Source organism: Kluyveromyces marxianus, chromosome 5, assembly GCF_001417885.1.
Source record: "Kluyveromyces marxianus DMKU3-1042 DNA, complete genome, chromosome 5".
NCBI lineage: Eukaryota > Fungi > Ascomycota > Saccharomycetes > Saccharomycetales > Saccharomycetaceae > Kluyveromyces > Kluyveromyces marxianus.
The window spans coordinates 1,039,633-1,066,033 of NC_036029.1; the positions used below are offsets into that span (position 1 = coordinate 1,039,633).

Genomic DNA, 26,401 nt, shown 5'->3' on the forward strand with positions numbered 1-26,401 from the left:
TTTAATTTTTTCTACACTATATTTGCTTCCACTAACAGCTTTCGATTTTTCTCTTTGCTGTACTAAGAGAGGGTTAATTTCAAGCACGTGATTTTAAATAGGTACCATTGCAAGATGAATACAGACTATATAAAACTATACCCCCTAGAAGTGAGCCTTCCACATCTCTCATTCGTTGACTCTATATATTTCGTTTGCGTCCTGCACAAGAACTTCGTGACGTTCCCAGAACGATAGGATGTCCTGAAGCTTTTCAGTTGGTATTCTTGTCAAAACCTGGAGTGATTTCAAGGAATGCTGGATCGGTACGGGCATTACTTGGTCACTTTCATCTTGGAAGTGAGATAGAACCAAGTACTGTTCCATTTTCACCTTAAACTTCTTTGTGTAACCTGACTTCATGATCAAATTCATGGTGACGCGACTACTAGAACCAGCATCGAACTTTAGAGTTCTTCCGATATTTAGACTTTCATACACTTTGTTGAGATTTTGTACCAATGGCTTCATCTGGTTGTTCCATTTGTAGCTTGTTGTTATGAGTTTCCCGTTTGTGTTTTGATAGTGTCTCCAATACAACTTGGAAAGAATTTTAATGTGGGGGAAACGCTGGAAAAATGGGCTGTTCGTCTTGGAAAGTTGGGTACGAAGCTCGCTGCTGAGTGCCAAGTCCTTTAGCATTACCTCGACGTCATTTAGATGCGACAAATCATCTTCTTCTGAGGTAACTGTACCTTGTCTGGTGACTTCCAAGTGATTCAATAGGATATCCATGATCTTTTGCCATTCTGGGTCCAATGTATATTCTTCAGCTTCGATGAACTTCGTGCTCAAGACTCCTAAGATATCGTCTACCAACGCTCTTTTTGATTTGAGAATGTCTAGTAGAACTTGTATCATGTCCGTTGGCGGCACATATTTAATGTCATCGTCAGCGTCAGCGTCCTCGAAATTCTCTACGTCTAGTTTTATCTTTGGCGGGTTCGGTACCCAGTTCAAATACTGCAGCAATACTTCGTCATTTCCCGTGTAGGTACATCTGGGTAAGTGCTGTTGGTTGAACCATGGTAGCGCCTGCGGCAGTTCTGGTCCCATAGAAAAATCGCCAAGCTCCTTCGAAAACTGCTCCAACTTTTGGTAATGCACCAGGCTGTTATCAGTGCTGGCCAAGAGCTGGATACCTTCCTCCATCTTGAAGGGGAAAAGTCCTATCACCAATATCTTAATGAGATCAGGTCTAGAGTTGAGATGTTTCCTGACAGCCTTTGATAGCGACCTAAGGCACATGCCCATCGGATCGATAATTTTTAGACACTTGACCGTTTTGATATAGTAACATAATATCTCACATGTTAATAGACTGGATGTGAGAAACCTTGATACAAATCCGTGATATAAGGTTTCTAACACTTTTGTACCCACACTCTTAATGTCCTTATTGAGAATACTTCTGAACTCCAACAAACAGTTCCGCGATTCAGGAAAACTTGGTACAATATCCGTATAAAACTCATCACACTTGTACCAAATGAAATTGTTTTCAAACGACTGGTAAATGGTTGTTGTCAACTCGTGGTCATCTTGGTTTATCAACAGTTTGGAGAATTTGGACCAAAACGTTTTGATGAAACAGTTGTAAGTGTTCATCACCAGATACCGATCGTCCATCCTTTTCTGCATCATTCTTTTTGATAGCTGATCAACCTTCAAATTAATTATCTTTACATTGAACTCGATCTCCTGACCGTTACATGCAGGTGCCAGCCACTGATACATCTGTTCGAACCGTTCCAAATCGTCATCAAGAATCAGACCCTCCAGCTTCGCTTGGTAATTGTCCCTGAATACTGAATTATGTTTCATGAGCATTCTCTTAAACAGAATCATCTCATTGTTAATCCAATACGTCTCAGACCCGGAACCGGAGTCGTAATCGCCAGCAAATAAAAACTCCATTTTCGAAACATACAACTTCTCGAGCTTCATCATCTCTTTCCAGTGCACGATATCCTTGAAGTGGGTAAAAAAATGTGTTCGTATCATCGTCATATAGTATTCTTGTATCATATACCTCGTCTTTTCGTCCATATGCTCTAATAGTGCCTTCAAACACTGTTTGATCCGGAGTGTTGGTATTTGTGGTTGGAATTCAGGCTGAAGCCATGTAAGAACAATGTCTATCTCATCTTCTGACGTTCCAGATACAGATCGTACGATCTCTTCATGCAACAGCTTGAGTTCATCTTCGCTCTTAGTCATTGATGCGCGACTGCTGTTGTAATATGTCTTCTTGGATCTTTCAATTCTTGCGGTTAAACCTTCTAGTTTGTAAATATGTCTAGTTAATACGATTATTGTCAAAATCCTTTAACAGACGTAATAATTTTGATGTGCAAATTGTACACATACAATACAAAAAGGGCGGCAGAGTAAGAAGCAAGCGGATAGGACCCTGGGTTGTCTATACCTCTGTTCATATACATATATCATATAAGATATCAAAATGGTATGTTTTGCATATAATAAGACTAAGTGGGTGTTTGTTAACCTTTACGTATTTACTAACCGCAGTGAGAGTGATGTTTTACACAGGAAAAGGAGTTCATGAACCTCACGGGCTGCAAATACAGTGTGGCCCAGCAGTATCTTAGACGGAATGGCGGTCGTGTAGAGTACGCTTTAAATGACTATTATGACCATGTGGATGCTATAGGGGGTATGCGTCAATCTTACAGTCCTCGGTTAGTTGGGATCTTTGAGAAATATACAACTGTTGGTCAGGCGACACAGTGGGACACCACGGGACTCATAAGATACATAGAAGATTTGGGTGTTTCCATAGAAGATCCACTGGCCCTTTGTCTCGCGGAAATGCTTTGTATCAAGGATTTAACAAAGCCGTTGTCTAGAGAACAGTTTTTGGATGCATGGACGGACCAATGCTGCGATACCCTAGACCAAATGAGAGCACATCTCCAAACCCTAGAGGCGCGACTAGAAACTGATAAAGACTACTTCAAGTCGATATACTTGTATATTTTCCCGCTTAATGCAGATGAAACGACCCACCATATGCCGAAAGACGTTGCTGTAGAGTATTGGAATATTTTGTTCAAAACAAAGAAATATGCGTTGAAGGTTTCTGACTCACGCATTGAATCCTGGCTTGCGTTCATCAATGCTGGTGAATCAGACCCAAGACGTCAGAATATATCATGGGATACATGGCGCATGTTTTACAAGTTTGTGGAACAGTACCCTGATGACAACAGCTTGAAAGATACATACGACGAAATGGCATCCTGGCCATTGCTAATTGATGAGTATTACGAGTATTTAGAAGACAATAATATCTAGCAAGAACATTGACCAAAGTAAATACATAGAGTCCTCTATACTGTATTTCAAGAGATTTGTATGACACGGTAAACACACACACACAACACAAAGAAAAAGCCTAGATACAGAAACACACTATAAAACAATAAACAATACCAAAGTCCCGTTAGGTTATATAGGTGTCAATCAAACAATGCGGCCAACGCCAACCAGTAGCTTGTTACCTTTATGTTGGCCTCTCGACCTGACGGTTGTCTGTATGTAAATCTGACATTATGTAATGTCCGGGTAAACTTTAAACACAATAAAAAAAAAATGTTTCGAAACATCAACAAGGTCTTAAACCATTAGTGATATACCAGTATATGAATGAGAAACAAGACAATCGAGAGAGTGAATTGGAATATCCAAGGCATTTGACCGGGATATATTGGATTGATTGATTGTCTTAGACAATATACTTGTTGTGAGAGAAAATTGAGCGATGTCAGGACAAGGGGTTAATGCACAGCTGCAGAATCTGACGCCAGCATCGATGCAACAGTTGGCAGACCGGCTAAAGTCGTTGGTGAACGAGGCGAAACGGATCGGCGTGGACACTAACGAGGGGAAGGAGTTGTTACGACAGGCCGCCAGAATCAAGGCTTTGTACGAAGCTTATAGCAAGCAAAGGCAGCAACAACAACAGCAACAGCAGCAACAGCAGCAGCAACAGATTCAATCACAAGGAGGAGCCGTGAATCAGATTCCTGTAGAACAGCAGCAGCAGCAACAACAGCAGCAGCAGCAACAGCAACAACAGCAGCAAAAACAGCAGCAATCTTCGGGCTCTAGCAATCTATCAAACAATATTAAGGTTCTTTTGACGCCAGAACAACGCGAAGCATACAACAGATTAGTGCAGAAATACGAAGACGATGGGCAGAACATCAAAGGGGAATTTAACTTCTTGAAGGGCAATATCAGCGTGCTAGACCAAGAGATCCGGAATAGGCAGGGGAATCCTGCTTCGGTAAGGCAATTGGAGGTGAATAGAAATGAGCTGCTCCAAAAAATTAGGGCATTGAGCGCGCAGTACTCGACATTGCAACAAAAGTACCAAGAGGACAGAAGAAAGTTCTATATCGAGTGTTCGCAAACAAATGCTGAGTTGAGAAGGTACTTACAGTTGCAGCAACAAAAAGCTAATGCAGCTAAGGCTCAGGGTGCGGCTGCCGCAGGAACCGGTGCGTCTGCTGGAGCCCAATCACAAATGCCTCCACAGACCTCTGCTGCTGCTGGCGCTGCCACAGCGACACCACAAGGCAATAATACACAGGGTATGAATACAGGTACACCTATCCCAACGAACCTAAACAAGGCAGGTAGTGGTAGTCCCCCAAATGCAGCTATGGGAGCTCCAGCTGCAGCCAACACAGGGGCTAAAATACCAACAGGGCAGATAACCGCTGCTGCTGCATCAGGAGCAAACAGCTCAAATGTACAAGGCGCAGCTGACAAGTCATCTCCGACGCAGGTAACTACTGTTAATGCAGCAGCAAACCAATCAGCCCAAAGTAACGCAAGGCCGCCAATTTTCAAACAGCCAAACCCATCCATACCTATCAGCGAAACCGTTGCACCATCACCAACTGTTTCAGTTTCCTACAGAAGCAATAGGCCTACTATCACCGGTGGTAGTGGTATGAACGCCCCAGCGCTAACTACCCCGGTTATGACAAAACTACCCCCATATGAAGTCGACACAGAACGTGTCATGTCCAAGAGGAAACTCCGCGAATTGGTGAAGACCGTCGGCGTGGACGAAGGTGATGGTGAAACAACAATCGACGGTGATGTCGAAGAACTCTTGCTAGACCTAGCAGATGATTTCATTACCAATGTCACCAACTTCGCTTGCAAATTAGCTAAGCATAGGAAATCAGATAATCTTGATGTTAGAGATATACAAATGCATCTGGAACGTAATTGGAACATCAGAATCCCAGGTTTTGCTAACGATGAGATTCGTAGCACTAAAAAATGGAATCCAACCCCATCATACAACCAGATGGTTAACGCAATCAGCAATAACAAGAACTCTCGCACTCATCCGGAGAAGAAGTGAGGGCAAGCGAACGAAAATAAAAAAGATAATACTACTTCTACTACATTTATTCCTAAGAAAATACAAATAAAAAAAAAAAGACATTATTCTGGTCTAGTTTTGTCTCCTTACCTCCCATCTTTCAGCCCGTCTGACTTATGTATTTGAACGCATATATTATATGTATGTGTGTGTATCTATGTAAATACACATTTTAATGTAACAGTGTCTCTACGTATTCTCTTTTTACATCACATGAACAACCTTTCTTTTTCTGCGTTTTTCAAAATTTTCCAAAAATTGAAGCTCATCTCATCGCATTAGAAAGTGTATAGAAGACAGTTAAGAGGAAGGTTAATAGAGTAATTCAGAGGATACAAAGCGGTTTGAAGTGCTGTAAGTAGCAGAGGCAAGTACACGATGGTTAAATCTTACCAGCGTTTCGAGCAAAGCGCAGTTTTTGGTTTAATTTCAACGTCCAGTCAGTCCGTTTATCTTCCAGCCAACAATTCCACATCTGGGAGATTGATCACTGGTGCACTTGAAAACCTTGAGATATGGACTTTAAAGACTAATGAAGTGGAGGTTATGAGCGATGGATTGCCTATTGGTGCCGTTGACTCAAAACTTGCTAGACCTGCGGTTGTAACTGCGATGTGTTTTCATAAGGAAACAGGGTTACTCTGTGTGGGTTACGACGATGGTGTGATCAAAGTGTGGGATTTACTTTCAAAGAGTGTTCTCATGCAGTTCAATGGACACAACAGTGGTATTACAGTTTTGAGACTTGATTCTGAGGGTACCAGGTTGGTTTCTGGTAGTAAAGATAGTGATTTGATTATCTGGGATCTAGTTGGCGAAGTTGGGTTGATGAAGCTCAGGTCTCATAAGGATGCCATTACCGGCGTGTGGGTCGATGAAAAGATGGATTGGTTAGTAAGTGTTGCCAAGGATGGTCTTATCAAAGTTTGGGATCTTAAGGCTGGTGGACAGTGTATTGAAACTCATATGGCACACACCGGTCAATGTTGGTCCATGGCAGTTAATGAAGAAGTAATAATAACAACATCAATGGATTCGCAGGTGAAAGTCTGGGAACTTGATCTTGAGAAGCCAAACGGAAACAAAGTAGTTGAACGTGGCTCTTTCGAAACTGAGAGCAAGCAAAGAGGTGTGGCTACTGATTTCATCACAGCACCAAATGGAACTAGATTTTTCTTTGTTCAGAACAACGATAAAACGGTGGAGATATTCCGTATAAGACCAAGCGATGAGGTTTCAAAGGCTTTGAAAAAACGTGAAAAAAGACTCAGAGATAAAGGAGCATCGGAAGAAGAAATTCAGGAAGCTATTAATCCAAACGACGTTGGTGTGCTATTCCATCCCTTCTCAACTATTCGTTCCGCTTATAAAGTAAAGTCTACTAATTGGATACATGCTAGTAATAGCAAGTTGGAGTTGGTGCTTACAACATCAAACAACACGATAGAAACTTACCAAGTTGCATACGCTAAAAGGGATGCTGAACCACCAGTGAAGAGATATAATGTTGAGCTTCAAGGTCACAGAACTGATATTAGATCTATGGATATCAGTGATGATGGCAAACTTTTGAGTACTGCATCTAACGGGGAATTGAAGGTATGGAATTTAATGACTAAAAAGTGTATCAGAACCTTTGCTTGTGGTTATGCCCTATGTTCTAAGCTACTACCTGGTGGGACATTAGTCGTGGTCGGTACAAGACAAGGTGAAATTCAACTATTCGACTTGGCTAGTTCGACACTTTTGACTACTATCGAGGCACACTCTGCAGCAATCTGGTCTTTGGATCTAACTAGTAATGGTAAAAGATTAGTTACCGGATCTGCCGATAAAAGTTGTAAATTCTGGGATTTTGAAGTCATTCAACAATTAGTACCTGGAACTAAGGATAAATACCTTCCACAACTAAACTTGATCCATGATACCACATTAGAACTTACAGACGATATTTTATCCGTCAAAATATCTCCTGATGACAGGTACCTTGCAGTGTCTCTACTAGATAACACTGTGAAGGTCTTTTTCTTGGATTCACTAAAGTTCTACTTAAGTCTCTACGGTCATAAGTTACCTGTTCTATCCATCGACATTTCTGTCGACTCTAAGATGATCATCACTTCTTCTGCCGACAAAAACATTAAGATTTGGGGTTTAGACTTCGGTGATTGTCACAAATCTATTTTTGCTCACCAAGACTCGATTATGTCTGTCAAATTCGAAGCAGATACACATAATTTCTTCAGTTGTGGTAAAGACGGTGTTGTGAAAAGATGGGATGGTGATAAGTTTGACTGTATTCAAAAGCTAAATGGACACCAAAGTGAAGTATGGTGCATTGCAGTGTCTCGAGATGGTCGTACCGTCGTTTCTACATCGCATGACCACAGTATCAGAGTATGGCAAGAAACCGATGATCAAGTTTTCTTGGAAGAAGAGAAGGAAAGAGAGATGGAGGAAGAATACGAAGAAACACTATTGAAATCCTTGGAGGGTGGATCTGGTGATGATCAATTCTTGAAGGATAAGAAGAGTACGGAAGACGGGTCAGTAGATGAAGTTACTGGTGTAAATAAGCAAACGCTTGAGTCTTTAAAGGCTGGTGAAAGGTTAATGGAAGCTTTAGATCTCGGTGTCGCAGAAATTGAATCATGGGAAGCGTATGAGAAGCAATTGAAAACATGGAAGAAGAAGAAGAGTGGCGAGGCCCCTGTCAAACCACAAGGTAATGCTATTCTAATCGCTATGAAGACCAAACCAGAGAAATATATATTGGATACTTTGGCAAAAATCAAACCATCACAATTAGAGGACTCCCTACTTGTGCTTCCGTTTTCCTACGTTATCAAATTCTTCAAGTTCTTTGATGTAATCATGTTGCAAAAAGATCTTGTTCTTTCTCACTTGAGCTTGGTCTGCAAAATATTGTTCTTCATTGTTCGTAATAACAACAAAGAATTAGTAGCCCAAAAGAACGAAGAGTTAAAACAAAGAATCGAAAGAGTTAAAAACAGTATCAGATCAATGTTACAAAAGAATGCCGATGATCTTGGATTTAATATTGCAGGTTTAAAGTTCATCAAGCAACAATGGAACCTCAGACACAATCTTGAATTCACTGACGATTATGAGCAATTGGAACACGAAAAGAAAACAGCAAAGAAGAGAGTTTTTGAAACTGTTCGATAATCCTTGGTTTTGTTCTGCCAATTTACATAATTATTTTTCTCTTCAACTACGCATATCATTGTATATATATATACAAATAATATTACTTCAGGGTTTAAGTAATACCAAAATTAAATGCAATTTATAGATGTACGTTGCCGTTCATTGATAATGAAGCAATGCTCCTTTCTTATTTCCTTCTTTTTTTGTATATCTTTACTAATTGTGTAGTAGTGAGAAAGCTTTGTTTAATTTGTTATATTTATCTATTTTGTAGAATATTTACTATTTTACGAAAGATAAATCACTTTCAAGGTCATATCTGATGTATAAAAGACAAAAAAATTGTATAAAAGTGTTGAAGTGGTAACTACCAAACAATCGTACGTGAAGGCAGACGAATATAGATAAAGTTAATCAATTTAATGAGAAAATAGCGTTATGTATGGTCGCATATTAGATTAACCTTTCTTCAAATCTTAATTCATCTTGGGCTGGCAAACCAATCAATAATCTCAAGAAGTTCTCCAATGCAGCACGCTGCTTATTTAGCCCGTTGATAGCCTTGAAACCAGGTCTGGTCAATGGGGCCTTTAGCCAGTAACTTAACATTGTCAATACTGGGTAAAAGCTTTGATACTCGGCTGCAGAATCACCAAACTTTCTGTATTTTATTCTTGAACAGAATTCAGCCATGACCAACAAATCGATGATCAATGGTGTTGCCAATAACGAGTCTTCACAAACGTTATGGATGGAAATTCTATTATGACCACCAAGCATCAATTCGCTGTAATATTCATCCATGGCAACCTTCGAGTCACCAACTGCTGGCATATATTTGATAACAATACAGTGGTCAATTTTGTTTCCCAGTTTGTCATTGTAGAGGATTTGGTTAGACTCAATGATGTCGTCAACCACACTTGCCTTAGAGATCTCTTTGGATCTGAATTGTCTTGGGGAACTCAAATTATAACCATCATTGTTACCCAAGTGATTGTAAGATGCAATAGATACCGGTCTGATACCTGCATCGACCAAAAATTGAGCCAAGACAGATTTCATCTTAGTTTGACCACTCTTGAAATCGTCACCAGCAATAAAAGCCCCCTCCTTTTCAGCTAGATCAATGACACCTGGCACAAAGGTATTTTGTGGAGAACCATTGATGTATGGAACGTTTTCCAAGATAGATGCTACAGCAAAGACAGTAGATGGAGCAATTTCCTCATGATCATTTTTAATGGAGTTGATCAAATTCTCAGCAGTGTCGTTCACGCCAGCCAAGACGTCAGCATAACGTTCAGTGTTAGCAGTCCATAAGACTAACACCTTATCCAATTCATTTTTCTCCTTGAACTCACGGATGTCACTACGAATACGTTCCACATGGCTCCACTTGTCCTTGACAGAAACAGGTCCTGTTTTGCCATCTCTGTTAAAACAGTTATCAGCACGTTCATCTTGGTTGGCAGCAATGAAATCAGGATAGTAGATGGATGGCAATGGGACATATGTTGACATCTCCTTACGCAATTTGTTTTGCAAATCAACGCCAAGCACTTCTGCTCTAGCCATTGCAGCACCAAGATCAGCACCATTGATATCCCAACCGCTCACATAAAAGTCGTTAGGGGACACCATTGGAACTAAACTGTTAAATGGAGCGTAAACATCATTATTCTCAGCGTCGACACCTAACTTCAAAGTAGAGCATTGGGTCACAGAACCATAATAGTTTGCCTCCTTCAAGCCGTCCTTGGTCTGGAACTGGATCTTATTTTTGTTAGCTAAAATGGATGCCAAAAAGGTAGTACCATTGTTACCACCTAGACCAACCAACATGACACCAACCTTCGGCAATTTCAAATCGACCTTAAATTCGTAATCTTGTGAAAAGGGATTCACATTAAAAGTACCATCGGCGTCTTTTTCAACAACAGAATTACGATAGGTGTACTTGGTGATAAGTTCAGTTTCAGTGAATTCAGCAGCATCAGAAGCAACTTTAACTTTTGGTGTGAAAATTCTTGAAGAGGCAGTCATTATTGAAGTTCTTTTAAGTGTATTAGTAGGGCGTATTGTGTATTAAGTCAGATTTGGCTTAGTTTACTCAATTGAAACACAGAAAAAAAAGTATTAATTAGAATAATATTATTACTATAGATAATGGAACTATCAAGAGTAGTAGCCAAAGGAGGAGGATGATCAGAGCTCAATTAACCCATCTATATCCTTTTTATACCCAACTTTGCATGCTCGCCGAAAACTCGCCGAAATTATTTACTATGTGGTCCACATGAGTTTCTAAACAAGGAGATTTATTATTGTGCCTGATTGGTCGGCGAACTCGCCGAAACGTAAGTATGCTGGCGTGTTTCACTGGAAAAGTGGAGACACCCCCAATTGTATCATGTGAAAACGAAGCAGCTTTCAATCATGTGAAAAAGATACTTCTCAACAAGCTGCGCACGTTACATTTCTTAACCGTGTCCAATCTAAGTCTCTATTAACTGCTGCAGGCATGTTTGTGGAGCCTCAGCGTTTTTCCCTTTGTTTTAATTTTTTTTTTTTTCCTGATTTATTATTACGGTAATATGGCCGTTAGCAGTATTTCGGCGAAAATGCACTCCAACACTATGTATGCAATTTTTTTTTAAAAAAAAGGCACACACGAATAAGCGGACCCCGAATAACCACAGAAGAGTAAACACAATATTGAAATCACCTTTATTACTGCGCCAATTATCTACCGTGGATGACAGGATATAGTTAGAATTGTTTAGAACAATTTAATTTGAAACATCTAAAGCCTGAAAAGGATATATTTTATAAGTGAAATCATTACATGAATTAAAAGTCAAAATTACTATACATAGTTGCACTACTACGAGCGTTTAAGTAGCATATTTTAATTGAATTGCCTCAACAGCAGCATTTCTAAAATTTATCCAGAGTTTTTTTAAGCCCATTTGCCCAACAAAGCCATGATACCAGCACCCCAACACATGGTGAAGAAAGCGAATAACATCTTTTTCAAGCCTTCCTCTCCCTTGAAGTTGTCAGAGTACAAGAACTCGTGAGCCATTAGCTCAACAAGACCAGTGTAGATCAACACACCCGCTGAAATGGCGTCGAAGCAACCGTTGGCTATCAAAGCTGTTCTGGAACCTGGAGCGTATGAGTGTCTCACACCAATACCAATTGCAATGGCGATAGGGGTAGTCAACATGAATGCACCTGCTAGCACCCATGGAGTGAATTTCTTGGACTCGTTCCATTTGACTTCAGCAATTCTGGCCCCCAAACCCAAACCTTCAAACATTTGATGGAATACCAAAACGATGAACAAAGTGTTGAATTCATTGTTAGCGGTAACCGCCAACGACAAACCGATAAATACAGAATGGAAGATAATACCGAACTCTAAGATAAACACCGATACCAACTGGTTTCTGTAGCTTTCCTTTGCTGTCTCCTGAGCTGGAGTACCCACAATTGATGGATCCTGGTGTGTCTTGTCGTGGGAGTAGTGGTTCTTGCCTGGCATGGAAGGATTGCGGTCCTCCAAAGGAATATTCTCTTGTGATGTTTCCATTCCGATATTTTCTTCGTCCAGCATCTCCTTGTATTTGTCAGTGTTATCACATTCCTCCTCCTCATCTTCTTCTCTCGAACCTGGGAAATGCGAGTGAACATGGTTTTCGAACCCATAACTCTTGTTAGTGTAGTAACGCGTGATACATTCCGTGAAGAACAATGCAAATAGAGACATCAAACAGATACCAAAAGCCCATGGGTACTCTGCAAATGTACCTCCTAAACATGGATCACCCAAAGAATCGGAAGCTGGTTCCAATAGATGGATGAACCCGGTAGCAACGATAACACCAGAACCGAAAAACTTCGCTAGGAAGAAACACCAGTCTGGTAACCTAATGAAAGAGTACCTCGACGACAGAATAGGGAAGTATGAACCAAAACCCGAACTGATCATGATAATAAATATCGATAAAATACGCTTACCGTCATTACCATCGTAATCGTTACCACTGTCACAGGTACCTGTCGCATCGCTCTCAAAATCAGTTATCCCACTACCACTCGAATGTCTTTTCAACAACACTTCCGCTGCTGCACGCACAATAGCTTCAGACATATCCTTCTTATCCTAACTCCTTTCTCACTAGTCTAGTCTCCACTCTTCAATGTGTCAGCTGACAAGCAACAGTATTCAGTTTTATAGTATTACAATGGATTTTCAGCTCAAAAACACACAAACAGAGAGTCTTCACCGATAACTTTTACCAACCTCCAACTATATCCTATCCTCTTATATCTAACCTTCTCATTCCATCAACTTAAAGCTCATAACCTCCAACTTGAATCACGTAAACAGCTAACATCATTCTTTTGCACTCTCATAACCTTTTGACTAAATACAAATTTCAGCCTTTTACACGCTTTTCTGTACTTGGAACCTTTACAGTTGATGCAATGACGAAGCTGCAGCAGTAGCAGCCAGTTTTTTTTTTTTTTTTAACATAAAAATATTCATTTTTTTTACTGTCAAGACACAAACGCCTAGAAAACTCGCACAGGTGCACCCTTTTGGAGATAGAGGTCTTGAAAGAAGGGTATTCTAAAGGTTTTCGCCAAGCTAAGCTATTGGGTAAATCTCACATCTCTGAGTGATCTCCCAGTGTGGTGGTTTTCTTAAAACCACCTCTTCTCGTCTTGTTTCAGCAAGCGCTAGCACGAAATTCCTATTTCGATACCTTTCTTTACTAGAATGCCCGTACAAGCCGTGCAGGTACTATAATGGTTATAGGAAACGGGAAAAAAAGTAAACAGGATTCCTTTGACATATTCGCGGGGTCACGTGAACCGGATCGGGCGAAGTTTGCGAGATCTTGGCGGGAAAAAAGCAATGGGGGAAAGGGGAAGGAAAGTAAAGACCGGGTTACTTATTGTTTTTTTTTTTTACATCAGCATATGGCTTATGTAATCTGACAACACAGTGTCAGATATAAGTAAATACATATATATATATAACGAATTAAATGATACTCATAAGTGTATAATACATATACATATACATATACATATATATTTGGCGGAACTCTTTAGTGATAGTTTAGCTGTTCCTGCATACGCAACGCTGCGCCAGTGTGGTCTCTCTGTATGTTTTCCCGTATCGTGTTTGGGACTTTCTTTGGAGAGACTGGCTTGCGGATCTGGTTGCCGCGTACTGGCGACGACAATATATGTGCCGGGCCTTCGCTCATGTAGCCGTAGTCGTAACCGGCATCGTCGTCCTCTTCTTCATCTTCGCCCGCAATGTACTTTCCCTCATGGCCCTTACGTTCTTGGTGTTTTGTTAGTGCATCCTCCGAATGGAATCTTTTATCGCACCCGCCGCAAGAGTACATTTTGTCTAGGTGGGATTTCTTGTGTCGCAGTAGATCGTGGTTTCTCACGAATGCCTTTTGGCATCCGGGATAATCACACTTGTATGGCCTGTCGCAAAGATGGGTTTGGATATGGGTTCTAGCGTTGTATCTTCTGTTGAACATCTTCTGGCAGTCTTTGAACTTACACTGGAATTGTTTGGGGCCCAATTCCAAGATGTACTTGTCTATTTCCTCACGGGGAAGCATGCCGTACCGCTTGCCGTTTCTGCCTCCACTTGCGGCTGGGCTGGAAGAGCCGATACCGAGTTGGTTGTTGTGGTGATATTGCAAGTGCACTGGGGATTCGGCAATGCAATCGAATCTTTCCTGTGAGCGCAGGATTGGGGATGGGGTTTGCGCCTGTACAAATTTACACTCTGGTTCGTCGTCGTCCATTTGCTGTTGCTGTTGCGATAGCCCCGAGCCAAGTGTTTGAGAGTGTCTTCTGTTGTTTTCGGGTTGTAGAGAGATATTTGGGGCGTTGTTGAAGATCAGCTCTTTGGTAGGAGTGTGTTGGAACGAGTGTTTCACCGGCATATTGTTTGTTTGATATTGGGATGGCCTCTGGGGAGACTGTTTCGACTTTAATGGGGTGGTTTCACTTGAACCAGGGATCGTAGGCAACATTTGTAATTGCGGTGGTTTTTTCAGTTGAAGTCTGCTATCAAGCGTAAGCCCAAGCCCGACGCTGGATTGCTGGAGGTGAGGCTGCTGCGGACTATATGTCTGCGAGCATTGATCATCATCGCCTTGCATAGGAATTGTAGATGCAGTAGACACGGTACTGTCTCGGGCAGCATGTTTACCTCTTCTTTGGTTAATGTTACTACTGCTATGACTAGCATGATTGTTGCTGGAACTGCTGCCAGTGTCAATATTTTCATTCATTCCGGTGTCAGTGTTGTTATTTTTTTGGTTAATGGTTCCGTCATCGCTACGGCATGTTTGTGTATGGTTACAACGCAATGACGGAGTCTTTGGATTGTCGTAGATCTGGTCTTGAGGTGTAATTGGTGACCTACTAGAACTTTTATTATTAGACGAGGACAAACTAGAAGAATGCTGTTTACCGTCGTCAGTTAGTTCTCTAAAGTATTTTGACATTTTTAGCATTTGTTCCGAGCTATTACCCACGGTGCTTGTACTGGATATGGAGAAATTTATAGGCAACGTCAGGTTGTTATTTCCAGGCTCTATATTGTCATAATTGTGATTACGCCGTCTATGCGGAGAACCGTTGATGGAAGCCCTCGAGAAAGGTGATAATAATCCATTACCAGCAGCACCATTATTGTTATTCCTGCTACTACTACCACCATTACCATTGTCATTCTTATCTTCGTATTCCATGTTGGGCTTTGATTTGTCAATAGGTCTATTTGCCGAAGGATTTACGGGATCTCGTGGAGGAAACTGGTATTTACCATTTTTCCCATTAGACGTCACAATAATGCTAGTATCTGGCCTAACAGGAGTTGCGTTTGCAGGAATTGAAGAAACTTGTTCGAGCGTCATTTGTTGTGCCTCCAGGGCTCTTTGTAGCTGCTCTTGTTGCAACTTGTTCATTCTCAATTGTTCTTCAAGTTTCTCATTCATTTCCTTTTGTCTTTGTAGAGCCATTTGTAACTCCCTCTGTTGTTGCATCAGAGTTTCATTCATTTTTATATCGGGTTGCTCTGATTCTTGCTGTTGCCTTTGCATCATAGCTTTTTTAGTTTCATCTACATTGATAGTCATAGCACCAATACTCAGTGATTTATTGTGTTGCGAAAACCCAAAGATAGCAGTCCCGCTGGGTTGCTTTCTATGATAACCATTTTGATTTTGACCTGGCATTAGTTTCCTTGGTGTAATTCCCGAGTTGTCGTTAGTTCCATTTATATTTCCTGAATTTGCTAAAGTATCATTGTCATTTACTACATTCCAGCTCAAATCAGAGTTAGGAAACATGTCTAGATCCAGTTTTGATAGCTCATTTTTGGGTAGCATTGGTATATCTAGATCTTTAAGCTCCTTTGTTAGGAAATCTTCTATATTTATGTCCATCATTGGATTGAAGTTTTCAAAATTGTCATCAGGCAGAGGATACTCTTTACTTTGGAAGTCAGATCCTGAACCAGAGTCTGTACTTCCAGGTGGATTTATTGAATTGTTAGTGTTTCTAGAGCTTAACATACTGTGCATGTTTTCGGGACTTCCATCGTTGTTGTCACCATCAATATCGTATGGCGTTTTGATCAAACTTGTCCATTGCTCTGTATTATTCATCGTCCACATTTGGTAAGGTAAAATATTAGATAAATTAGTCCACTGTGGCAGTCCCCAAATGTTATATTTTGATACTCAAATATAATAATAATAATAATAAAATGCGTTTGTGGGCTAGGAAGTGTTGTTGAACAAAACCCTTATGTGACCAATGTAATACGCTATTGTCTTTTGTTGTGTTTGAATTAGTTTTTGTTTATGAATTCCCTAGTTCCAGATGTGTTGACTAGCTTATATTGTTGTTTTATATTGTGGTTGCTACTCCCGAACCAGCTCTTTTGAAAAGTCCTGCAAAACTCAATGAACTTTACTTTGTTTCCAGCAGTGTACCAGGTTGTTGATGAAGCAAGGTTTAGACAGTTGTTGGGGGTGTGTGTGGTAGTTGTTCTATGGTTGGAGCCTGTTTCCTTCTATCCTTGAAGAAAACAAATACCAGACTTATTATAAAGGTCTAGTAACTAGAAGAGATATTCACTGGCTCGGTAAACATCTCTCCCAAACCTTATACTCGTTGGTCAAAGATTTGAACCACTCTTTTCCTGATTCGTCCTAGATGTAAACATTGCTCGAGCTCTCCCGAAAAGAAAATTAACTTTTTTGTTTGATTTAAGACGAAAGGGGAAATTGATGCGTTTTTTAACAAAGCTTAAGTAATCATCAGCCATGGCGAAGACAACGCCCCGGTGAAGATCGCTGAGAACATGAGTGTAGCCCATGAGCGCTCTACGGAACGGTTTTCAATTCCTTTCAGCAGCTGCTCCGCTCCAGAACCACCAGCATGCTGCTTCATGTAACCGTAGATAAGAGGCTTTTCCACCTATGAATATTTGGGTAACTACCGACAGTACTGGCTGACTGACGTAGTGGTGCATTCTCTAAACTTTTCCTGGTTTATACATACATACATACGATATGTGATTGATGCAATACGTAATCTCTGCGCCATGGATACCGCTACAATGGCAGAGTAATCACGCTAGTGCCTACCTTGGCTTTCAACTCGTGGCATCTGAATTGAAGATTCGCTCTGAGCAACGGCAACCTGTCCGACGCTTCAGTAGCCACCAAGTTCCTGAGCGAGTCCAGCCTTTGCCTGGAGATACTCTCGTCCTGTTGCAAGTACGCATTCTGAGCTACACCAAAGGACACATGCAAATTATTCAAGCCAACCGGCTGTCTCGAAACCGGCGATCTTGGCTTGTACTTTTCAACAATGGACAACACAGGTTTCAATCGTCCCCTTGCCTGCTCCGATAGCCCTACCGCTAAAAACTGCAAACTCGCGTCAAAATTCTCATACACAAGCCACCCTCCACTCAACGCTACAGGCACAGACTTGCACTCAAGGGCCCGAATCTCTTGCCGTATTCTACCCATCTTCTCTTCCAACTCCGATTCATTCGCAAACATCATTGTTTCCGAAAGCGAAACATGCAACGGCTTCATCGCCCCAAACTTCCCCCTGTGCAACGGTTCAAACGAATTCCTGTGGTGCGTATCCATAACCGCATTCACCCCTTTCAACACAAGATCCATTATCTGCTGCTGCTTGCTATCCAAACGTAGCTCCAAAAACAGAAACCCAATGTTCTTCGAAACTGGCGCTACATACATCCTCGTATTCAACGGATCGATCACCACCGGCTTGTTATAATTGTACACAATATCGTCTGGTAATTCGGGCAAACACTGCCTTTTGCTACTCTCTTCTCCCGTCTCACTATCACTATTCGTGCTATCACTATCACTATTGTAGTCTGAAGAAACCAAGCCCATAACTCGGAGTTACCAGCAACTCCAAAAACAACCTGAAAAGCCCTTTCCCCTTTTCACGACTCATCAGTCGCCAAGTCTTAGCTCATCATCGCTAGTCTATATCAATTTCTATTTCTCTAGCTCTCACTCTCACTCTCTTTCTACGTAATGCATTCAATGCCTGCTAACCAGCTCACTCAACCTTACAATCTTCGGAAGCGAAAAACAAAAAAAAAAAAAAAAAAAAAAAAATTCCAAAAACTGAAAAATTCGCAACAGCGAAATTTTCACATGGCAACATTCTCTTACACGTGACTTACACAGTTTTTTTTCCCACTTTTCCATGATATTCTGATATGCAAAGAGTTAGAAAATAAGCTGGAGGACACAAACTGACTGAAAAAAAAAAAAAGCATATGGCAACAATCGTCCCCAAAGGGACCAAGTTTGTTGCGCACTGAGTTTAGATAAAAGATTGTGGATATTAGCGTTTCAGTTCTTTTCTTGAACATACTACAATTCAGAGTAGTGCACTTGGCGATTTATCTATTGTAAGGATACTTTTTACAGTTAGTATTAGCTAGGTTGGGTATATCTCCAGCTTACGTTTATAGTGTCGAGAGATTTGCATAAGGTCTTGCTAGAACTAAACTATATTAGACTAGGCTATAGACTAGACTAGACTATACTAGACTAGAACAGGATTATCAGTAGTTACTGGTATAATAATAGAGATTGATAAGGTGAAGTGGAAAGGAAAATGCTTGAATTACGCCCTACTCGTTCGATTGACAATGGAGATGGGGCTTATATAAGGCCAAGATCTCGTAGCAAAAGCAGAAAGCCTCCTTTGCCAAGGAGACGTTCTTCGTCCAGGTCGATTAAGTCGATACCAATAGACCTAGGGGAGGATGGGGACTTGAAGAAGGAGAATGGGAAAGCGCAATCTTTATATTTAGGGGAAAGTATTTCTGTGCCATTTGTTAAGAGTACGTTAGATGTGACGTTACCGCATGATTTGTTGCAAGAGGATTTCAAGAGTCTTATCATTTCGCTCCGGGTGAAGCCATGGTATAAGCATGATTTCGATGCGAACAAGCTTAAGTACACTAGGATAACTGGTGCGATGACGAATGCTGTTTTCAAGGTGGAGTACGATGGTTTTCCATCGTTGCTTGTGAGAGTGTATGGGCCCAATGTGGAATCTGTGATTGACAGGGAGTACGAGTTACAAGTGCTAGCGCGCTTGTCGATACAGAACATTGGACCTTCGTTGTATGGGTGTTTTGAGAACGGACGGATCGAGCAGTTCTTGGAGAACTCGCAGACGTTGTCAAAGAATGATATCAGGAATTGGAAAACTTCACAGAGAATTGCCCGTAGAATGAAGGAGTTGCATTCCGGTGTGCCTTTGCTTCCAAAGGAGCTGCAAGACGAACCGGTAACTTGGAAACGTATTCAGAAATGGATGGACAGCTTGGACGAAAGTACCTGGGTGAGGGATGAGAACAATGTACATAGTTATCTTATGGTCTCCGATTGGGAAAAATTCAAGTCGATTGTGTCCCAATACAAAGCATGGCTACAGCAAAAACCCGCATACCATAAGCTGGTGTTCTGTCATAATGACGCCCAGTATGGTAACCTTCTTTTCACGGCGCCTGTGATTCCTGTGACCGCTGACACTGAAATTAGCCAAACTCTGTCTAATATGTCATTGTCCGAATCTGGTGCTTCGCTATTCCCTTCTTCGAGTAATGTGTCCTTGGAAGAGATCATAAACCCATCGATTCAAGAGCAAGCACAAGATGCAAAATTAGTTGTTATAGATTTCGAGTACGGTGGTCCAAACCCTCCTGCATTTGATCTAGCAAACCATTTATCCGAATGGATGCACGATTACCATTGTTCCACACCTCATGTTACGTTCCATGATAGATTCCCAACTCATGAAGAAATGCTTAACTTTATCTATTCATACCTATCCCATTTGAACCCATCAAGGAAGAATATGGAGGAGGAAGTTGTTCAATTATACAATTCGATACTAGAATGGAGAGCTTCAGTCTCTCTTCATTGGGCATTGTGGGGTATTATCCAATCCGGTGAGCTGACAGAAGTTGCTCAACAAGTGACTGAAGAAGGACCTGGTGGCGAGAAATACATCATCACTGTTGACAAGCTGGATGTATCAGCAGAAGATGATGTATCTAGCGAGGGAAGTAACGACGGTGTTGATATTGATACTTTTAAGTATCTATCGTATTCTAAGGATAAACTAGAGATCTTCTATACGGATTTGGTCCAATTGAACATTATCGATAAAGAGGATGTTCTGAATTACGACCAGCTCAAACGCATTGAATTGAAACCCTTGTAAATAAATAATGAAAGAAATGCATACGGCGGCATCATCACTACGTTAGTATAAATAATAATAAGTTTTCTAGTATAAAAAATTGAATATATATGAATAGAGCGAGAAGGAGAGAGAGAGAGAAGGTGCTTGACATAAACTTGTATTAGAGGGGGAAAAGAAGAAGAAGAAGAAACTCCAGACTTAGCATGATGTTGTCGCAAGAAGTGAATAGTGTTTCTTTTGTTGATTTTTTTTGTAAGTAATTCTAGTTTTCTTTCTTAATTTGTTTTTTTTTTATTACTTTGGAACTCTAAAAGAGACGCTATGATCCTTGGATAAGCCCAGCACAACCTGCAAAGGCATAATAAATCTTCTCCCACATTATAGCCTGTGTTAGAAGGCAAATATAAATAGACAATGAAGCAGCAAGTAAAAGAAAAGAAAAAAAAAAACACAAACAAAGACAAGCTTAAAACAAAATAAAATATTCCTTTAAAAGGAGAAGATGAAATAAAAGAACATTGAAGGTCAAACAAAGGCGACAGACAACGCATGTTCCATCTGCAATTGGGAACTCTTAAACTTTTTTCTTTCTTTCATTCTTTCTATTTATTTATTCATTTTCTTCCCTTCTCTGGCCCTCCTCTCATTCTTTTCCTAAGCAAACTTGCACTTGATTTAGGGTTAATTGGGGGGTGGCTGTTTTCTTTTAGTTTTATTCAGACGTGAAATAAATAATACTGTCTCGTCTAAACTTAAGCCAAAAGCATCTTTCTTGGGTCTTCAATCAACTCCTTGACAGTCTTCAAGAAAGTGACGGCTTCTCTACCATCCAACAATCTGTGGTCGTAGGTCAAAGCTAGGTACATCATTGGTCTGGAAACGATTTGGCCGTTAACGGTCACTGGTCTTTCCTTGACACCATGCAAACCTAGAACGGCGGTTTGAGGCATGTTGATGATTGGAGTACCGTACAAAGAACCGAAGACACCACCGTTAGAGATGGTGAAAGTACCACCGGCCATGTCTTCCAAGGTCAACTTACCATCTCTGGCCTTCTTACCCAATCTGGAGATTTCTTGTTCGATTTCCAAAACGGACAAGGATTCAGCGTTACGCACGACTGGGGTAACCAAACCCTTTGGAGTGGCAACAGCAATAGAGATATCGGTGTAGTCACGGTATAGAATTTGGTCGCCAGAGATAGCGGCGTTGACGGCTGGGATGTCCTTAGCAGCCAAGGTACAGGCCTTGGAGAAAAGACCCATGAAACCGAACTTGATGTTCTTGGTCTTGATGACCTCATCCTTGTATAGCTTTCTCATTTCAAGAACAGCGGACATGTCGACTTCGTTGAAAGTGGTCAAGGAAGCGGCGGTGTTTTGGGATTCCTTTAATCTTTCAGCGATTCTCAATCTCATACGGTTCATCTTGACCTTGCTTTCGTTACGGGAGAACGAGGTGAAAGATGGGGCCGAGGAGGCTGGAGCTGGGGAAGCAGCGGCGTCCTTCTTTGGAGCTGGGGCTGGAGCTTCCTTCTTTGGAGCTGGGGCGGCAGCAGCTGGGGCAGCAGCGGCAGCAGCTGGAGCTGGAGCTTCCTCCTTTTGTGGGGCAGCCTCTTCCTTTGGCGCAGCAGCATCGGCAGCTGGGGCAGCAGCAGCAGCACCACCGGCTGGAGCTTCACCAGGCTCAATCTGAGCAAGCTCCTCACCCACAGTAACAGTGTCCTCCGGCTGGAAGTTCAACTTCGCAATGGTACCGGAAAGCGGAGAAATAACCTCAATATCGATCTTATCGGTTTCAATAGTAGCCAAAAGCTCATCCTTCTCGATGAAATCACCAACCTTCTTAGTGTATTCCTTCAATGAACCCTCGGTCAAAGATTCAGCCATAGGAGGAACCGGCACAGAAGTAGCATGACGAACGCCCATCACAGAAACCGGAACACTCCCTCTGAAAATACCACCATTGTTACCCAACAATCTACCACTAGCAAAAACACCCTTCTTACTTGCTGCATTACCAACAATTCCACTAGCTCTCACGCCAATACTCAATCCCCTGCTCAATGGCTTACTTCTCAAAACACTCTTAACAGCAACTCTGGTAGAACTTCTCAACATTGTGTATGTGTATGTGTATATGTGTGTGTACTATTGCTTATACTTTCTTTCTGTACTTTCCTATATCTAAATCCCAATTTCAAGATCTCTTATTTCTCTCAAAACCAAACTTTTATAAATTTTCCACAAATACCACCAATTGCTCCACTGGATCTGGTGACGTCTGCTCTAAATTCAACTGAACCTGCTTTCTCAGTTCAAAAACTACAACACTATGTATTATATATTGTAATATATATATATATATATATATATATATATATATTATATTTCACTACACTATATATATATATATATATATTACTCTATATGAAAGAAAACAATATATACAAAACGCAGTAGAAAAATATAATGAAAGAAAACGACGCATCCACGCAGCGACACACAGCGAGAAACCGGGGAAACAAACACGCACAACCGGCAAGATTGATGCGCCGCTATATATACCTGGGAAGCCTGGGATGCCTGGTACACCAGGCATAGCTGGAGTATGACAACTTGCAACTGGCAACTGGCAATTGGCGAAGGATGGGCCCGGAGGCTCTTGATCCAATTGGAGGGCCTCCCACTCTCGGACTCCAGATCGCTTTTGTTGTTGGCTTTTTTTTCTTCTTCTTCTGTCTGTTGATTCAGGCCATTTTGGGGGGAGGGGAGGTTGGGCGACGGACGAGGTATAATTGTTCGGAGCCTAGGAGGACTTTGGGTCTGTGCAGCTCGTGCAGGGTGACACGAGCGGAGTGTCGGCGCCGAGCGTGTAAAAGGGTCTGGAGGAGAAGAAGGGAAAAAAGAAAAGAGAAAGAAGAATGATGAATCCGGGTAACAATTCGTATTTTTTTGGTTTTTGGGTTTGTGGTCGTGGCGAAGGTGGTGGCCGGGGTCTAGTTGGACCTCCGTTCGAGTCCCCCGAGCGGTCTTTATTTTCTAATTTTTTTTTTTTTTTTTTTTTTTTTTCTATTTTCTACTTTGTGTTTTTTGAGGTTTCCAGCTGAGGTGAGGTTTCGCATTGCAATGGGTCCGTCTGACTGTGTGCTTGCCTAAACGGAGTAGCAAATGGCAATTTAGTTCCATATCGGGTTATATGGCTAGATGGTTACACGGTTACATGACTATATTGGGCTTGTATTGATTAAATACGTTTCCAGATAGCTAGCTTCTCCCATATATATAAGTTTTGTCATATATATGTATGGCGAATGCGATGCACGATGATCTCGAGGAAGCTGGCAGACATTTGCAGATGGTAGACGGGCATTTGTCTGAAGAGTCGATGGAACACGGGGAGATTGCGATGACCCAGGTACCTGTGATGTTTGGAGATACGGAGATGGAGATGGAGACGCAGATTCCAGAGGAGGAGGAAGATGATGGGATTTTGGTTTCGACGCAGGTTCAAGCGCAGATCGATGAGTTGGATGAGCAGGCGCATGTGATGAAGAGTTTCCGGAACGTGCTGTCGAAGTTTGCATTGGAGACGCAGCAGGGGCCTGGGCCTGGGCGCGTGCCTGAACAGGAGCTAGAACGCGAGCTAGAGCCCTCGGTCTCCGTTTCGCCCAAGAAAAGGCCGACCAAAAAGATTGTGAAAGCGGTCAAGAAGAAAGCTGCTCCTAGGGTCCAGAAACGGATCAAGAGCATTACACAGTTCAATACCGACAAGTGGGAGGATATTCGGGCGCATGATCGGGCGCAAAAGATGATTTCGATGCTTTCTGGTAAATCGGCCAAGGTCAAGAAACTTGTGAGCAAGTTGAACTGCGACGTAGCAGCGGATGCTGGAGCCGATCAGACAGACACTGATTCACAGTTTGCGCCGTTTAACGAGAGCGAGTGGCAGCACATTATTGCGCTGCTTCGAGAAAAACTGCCGAAGGTGTCGCGCAAAGAGATTTCGAGCGTGCAGTCGTACGTGTACGGGAAGTCGCAAGGGCTCTGGGAGGCATCGCAAATGTCTCCTGAGAAACAAGAACCGGAGGAGAATCAGGAATATTTTGGGACGGGTCCGGAGTCTGCTGCTGCTGCTGGAATGGTCCAGGATGACCATCGTCTTTCGGTGTACACCTTGTCGCAACTTGTTGAAGGGCATAGCAGCAACAACAACAATAACAACAGCGGTAGTGCGAACCAAAACTCCAGCGATGACAGCATACAACACATTCAGAACGTTCCTGACGTCTCATGCATAGACGTGCCGTCTTCTGAGACCGGCTACGCGTCGCAAGTCGCGGACTCTTGCGATACAGGTTCGATAATCAGCCTTGATCGGCGGTCGCTGTGCATGGGATCAGATTGGGAGGCGGAAGCGGAATCCGAAACTGAAGCTGAGACCGAGGCCGAGATTGCGATGGAAATCGACATTGACATTGAGAAAGAGAAAGAGAAAGAGAAAGAGAAAGAGAAGCAGATGAGGGCCCCATTTAGAACACAATCATACGATGTGGTATCGTCAATTGTTTCTCCCATGAAAAGCACCAGAATGCCCTCCATCCAGGTTCCTGCCACAAGAACAACCACTTTCCAAGATCAAAACTTGGTCCAGACCCAGACTCAGACCCAACTCCAAGCCCAGAACTCCACACAGGTGCCCTCTCTGAAACACTTACACACCGTAAAACTTATCGTGGACAGCAACACCGACGCGAACGAAATTCTCAGCAGCGTTGGCCCCATGTCAAACGAAAGTGACCAACCCGACAGTCTCTCCACAGTAACAACTTCCATGCTACACAGGGATAACGAGATTATTATCGGCAGCGAGGAAGAAAAAGACAGCAACGAATATTCGATTCTCGAGGTGCAAGAGGTGCCTCTGCAGGTTCCGAGCCACCCTCGCCCTCACCCTCGCCCTCGCCCTCTTTCTCTTGTTAGTTCAGCACACCCATCACCAAAAATTCGCTTGAAAACGCCAATTTCTGCTACTGACTCCCTAGACTCCCAACTACAACCACCATTAATGACAACCCAAAACAGTTCTCCAAGTACTGCCAAACTTCGACAATCACTAAGGACCATTGGTTTGAAGCCCTGCAAAAATAAAGTACAAATGCTACAGGTATGGGATACTTTAGAGGCTAAATTCCCTGGCTTATCTGATACAGACGGACCTGCTCAGCTAAGACAATTTCTAACAGATCTCATCGTCCAAAATCGTGACGAGTCCGCATCACTAATGGAGCAGATATACACCTTCGAACCAATCAGATTCGAACAATTAAAATCGTGGCTAGTATCGTTAGATTCCTTCACAGAGCTTATAGACGACTCTTTTATCAAAAAATGGGCAGATTTAAATGGAATAGTGTTCAGAAACAATGCAGAAAGCCAATCATTGTCGCAATCACAAACATTGCCATCTCAACCACTCTCACAATTACAATCGCCCTCACTATCCCCATAGAATAGTATACTAGCGTTTCATTTACCAAGATTTTAATCTAAAAACGTGTATCTTATTAGTGCTTCAAGAAGCGTGCAGTCACCAATAGTTCTATGATCTCAAACTGATACACAAACAAACAAAAACCATCCCATAATTGTCTATAGTGCCTGGTGCATACACCTCATCGCCTCACGTTTACTCCTAGTGATCTCATTTATTCATATATATATATCTATTTATATATACGGGTAACTAAATGTTCCGCATCTTGCCCCATATTGGAAACAAGTCGGACGATATTAAGAAAACAAAAACATTTAATAGATCAATATGAAATTGGAACGTTTTTACCTTAATGGACAAATCAAAGGAGGGCAATAAACAGTACAACATATCGCCATTACTGTTAATTCCTGTATATCCCCCTCTGGT

At 41.8% G+C, this 26,401-nt stretch overlaps 11 protein-coding genes across 11 annotated transcripts; 5 read left to right on the plus strand and 6 right to left on the minus strand.

Annotated features, from left to right (window-relative positions):
- Positions 1-168: 168 nt before the first annotated feature.
- Positions 169-2,259, minus strand: APC2 (anaphase promoting complex subunit 2; the record flags this gene model as incomplete). Its single annotated transcript, XM_022820484.1, has 1 exon — positions 169-2,259. The coding sequence occupies one exon, from the start codon at positions 2,257-2,259 to the stop codon at positions 169-171; it is 2,091 nt and encodes a 696-aa protein (XP_022676943.1).
- A 244-nt stretch (positions 2,260-2,503) lies between these two features.
- DCN1 (NEDD8 ligase DCN1) lies at positions 2,504-3,357 on the plus strand (the record flags this gene model as incomplete). Its single annotated transcript, XM_022820486.1, has 2 exons — positions 2,504-2,506; positions 2,593-3,357. 2 exons carry the CDS (start codon positions 2,504-2,506, stop codon positions 3,355-3,357), a joined length of 768 nt encoding a protein of 255 aa, XP_022676944.1.
- Positions 3,358-3,823: 466 nt separating this feature from the next.
- TAF12 (Taf12p) lies at positions 3,824-5,446 on the plus strand (the record flags this gene model as incomplete). Its single annotated transcript, XM_022820487.1, has 1 exon — positions 3,824-5,446. One exon carries the CDS (start codon positions 3,824-3,826, stop codon positions 5,444-5,446), a length of 1,623 nt encoding a protein of 540 aa, XP_022676945.1.
- Positions 5,447-5,845: 399 nt separating this feature from the next.
- Positions 5,846-8,656, plus strand: DIP2 (snoRNA-binding rRNA-processing protein DIP2; the record flags this gene model as incomplete). Its single annotated transcript, XM_022820488.1, has 1 exon — positions 5,846-8,656. The coding sequence occupies one exon, from the start codon at positions 5,846-5,848 to the stop codon at positions 8,654-8,656; it is 2,811 nt and encodes a 936-aa protein (XP_022676946.1).
- A 435-nt stretch (positions 8,657-9,091) lies between these two features.
- Positions 9,092-10,684, minus strand: INO1 (inositol-3-phosphate synthase INO1; the record flags this gene model as incomplete). Its single annotated transcript, XM_022820489.1, has 1 exon — positions 9,092-10,684. The coding sequence occupies one exon, from the start codon at positions 10,682-10,684 to the stop codon at positions 9,092-9,094; it is 1,593 nt and encodes a 530-aa protein (XP_022676947.1).
- Positions 10,685-11,600: 916 nt separating this feature from the next.
- ZRT2 (low-affinity Zn(2+) transporter ZRT2) lies at positions 11,601-12,797 on the minus strand (the record flags this gene model as incomplete). Its single annotated transcript, XM_022820490.1, has 1 exon — positions 11,601-12,797. The coding sequence occupies one exon, from the start codon at positions 12,795-12,797 to the stop codon at positions 11,601-11,603; it is 1,197 nt and encodes a 398-aa protein (XP_022676948.1).
- Positions 12,798-13,764: 967 nt separating this feature from the next.
- On the minus strand, positions 13,765-16,368 carry SWI5 (metallothionein expression activator; the record flags this gene model as incomplete). Its single annotated transcript, XM_022820491.1, has 1 exon — positions 13,765-16,368. The coding sequence occupies one exon, from the start codon at positions 16,366-16,368 to the stop codon at positions 13,765-13,767; it is 2,604 nt and encodes an 867-aa protein (XP_022676949.1).
- A 945-nt stretch (positions 16,369-17,313) lies between these two features.
- Positions 17,314-18,135, minus strand: USB1 (phosphoric diester hydrolase; the record flags this gene model as incomplete). The annotated part of the gene is made up of 1 exon (XM_022820492.1): positions 17,314-18,135. One exon carries the CDS (start codon positions 18,133-18,135, stop codon positions 17,314-17,316), a length of 822 nt encoding a protein of 273 aa, XP_022676950.1.
- A 739-nt stretch (positions 18,136-18,874) lies between these two features.
- On the plus strand, positions 18,875-20,494 carry CKI1 (choline/ethanolamine kinase; the record flags this gene model as incomplete). Its single annotated transcript, XM_022820493.1, has 1 exon — positions 18,875-20,494. The coding sequence occupies one exon, from the start codon at positions 18,875-18,877 to the stop codon at positions 20,492-20,494; it is 1,620 nt and encodes a 539-aa protein (XP_022676951.1).
- A 734-nt stretch (positions 20,495-21,228) lies between these two features.
- Positions 21,229-22,596, minus strand: KGD2 (dihydrolipoyl transsuccinylase; the record flags this gene model as incomplete). The annotated part of the gene is made up of 1 exon (XM_022820494.1): positions 21,229-22,596. One exon carries the CDS (start codon positions 22,594-22,596, stop codon positions 21,229-21,231), a length of 1,368 nt encoding a protein of 455 aa, XP_022676952.1.
- A 1,186-nt stretch (positions 22,597-23,782) lies between these two features.
- Positions 23,783-25,987, plus strand: SLX4 (Slx4p; the record flags this gene model as incomplete). The annotated part of the gene is made up of 1 exon (XM_022820495.1): positions 23,783-25,987. One exon carries the CDS (start codon positions 23,783-23,785, stop codon positions 25,985-25,987), a length of 2,205 nt encoding a protein of 734 aa, XP_022676953.1.
- Between the last annotated feature and the right edge of the window lie 414 nt (positions 25,988-26,401).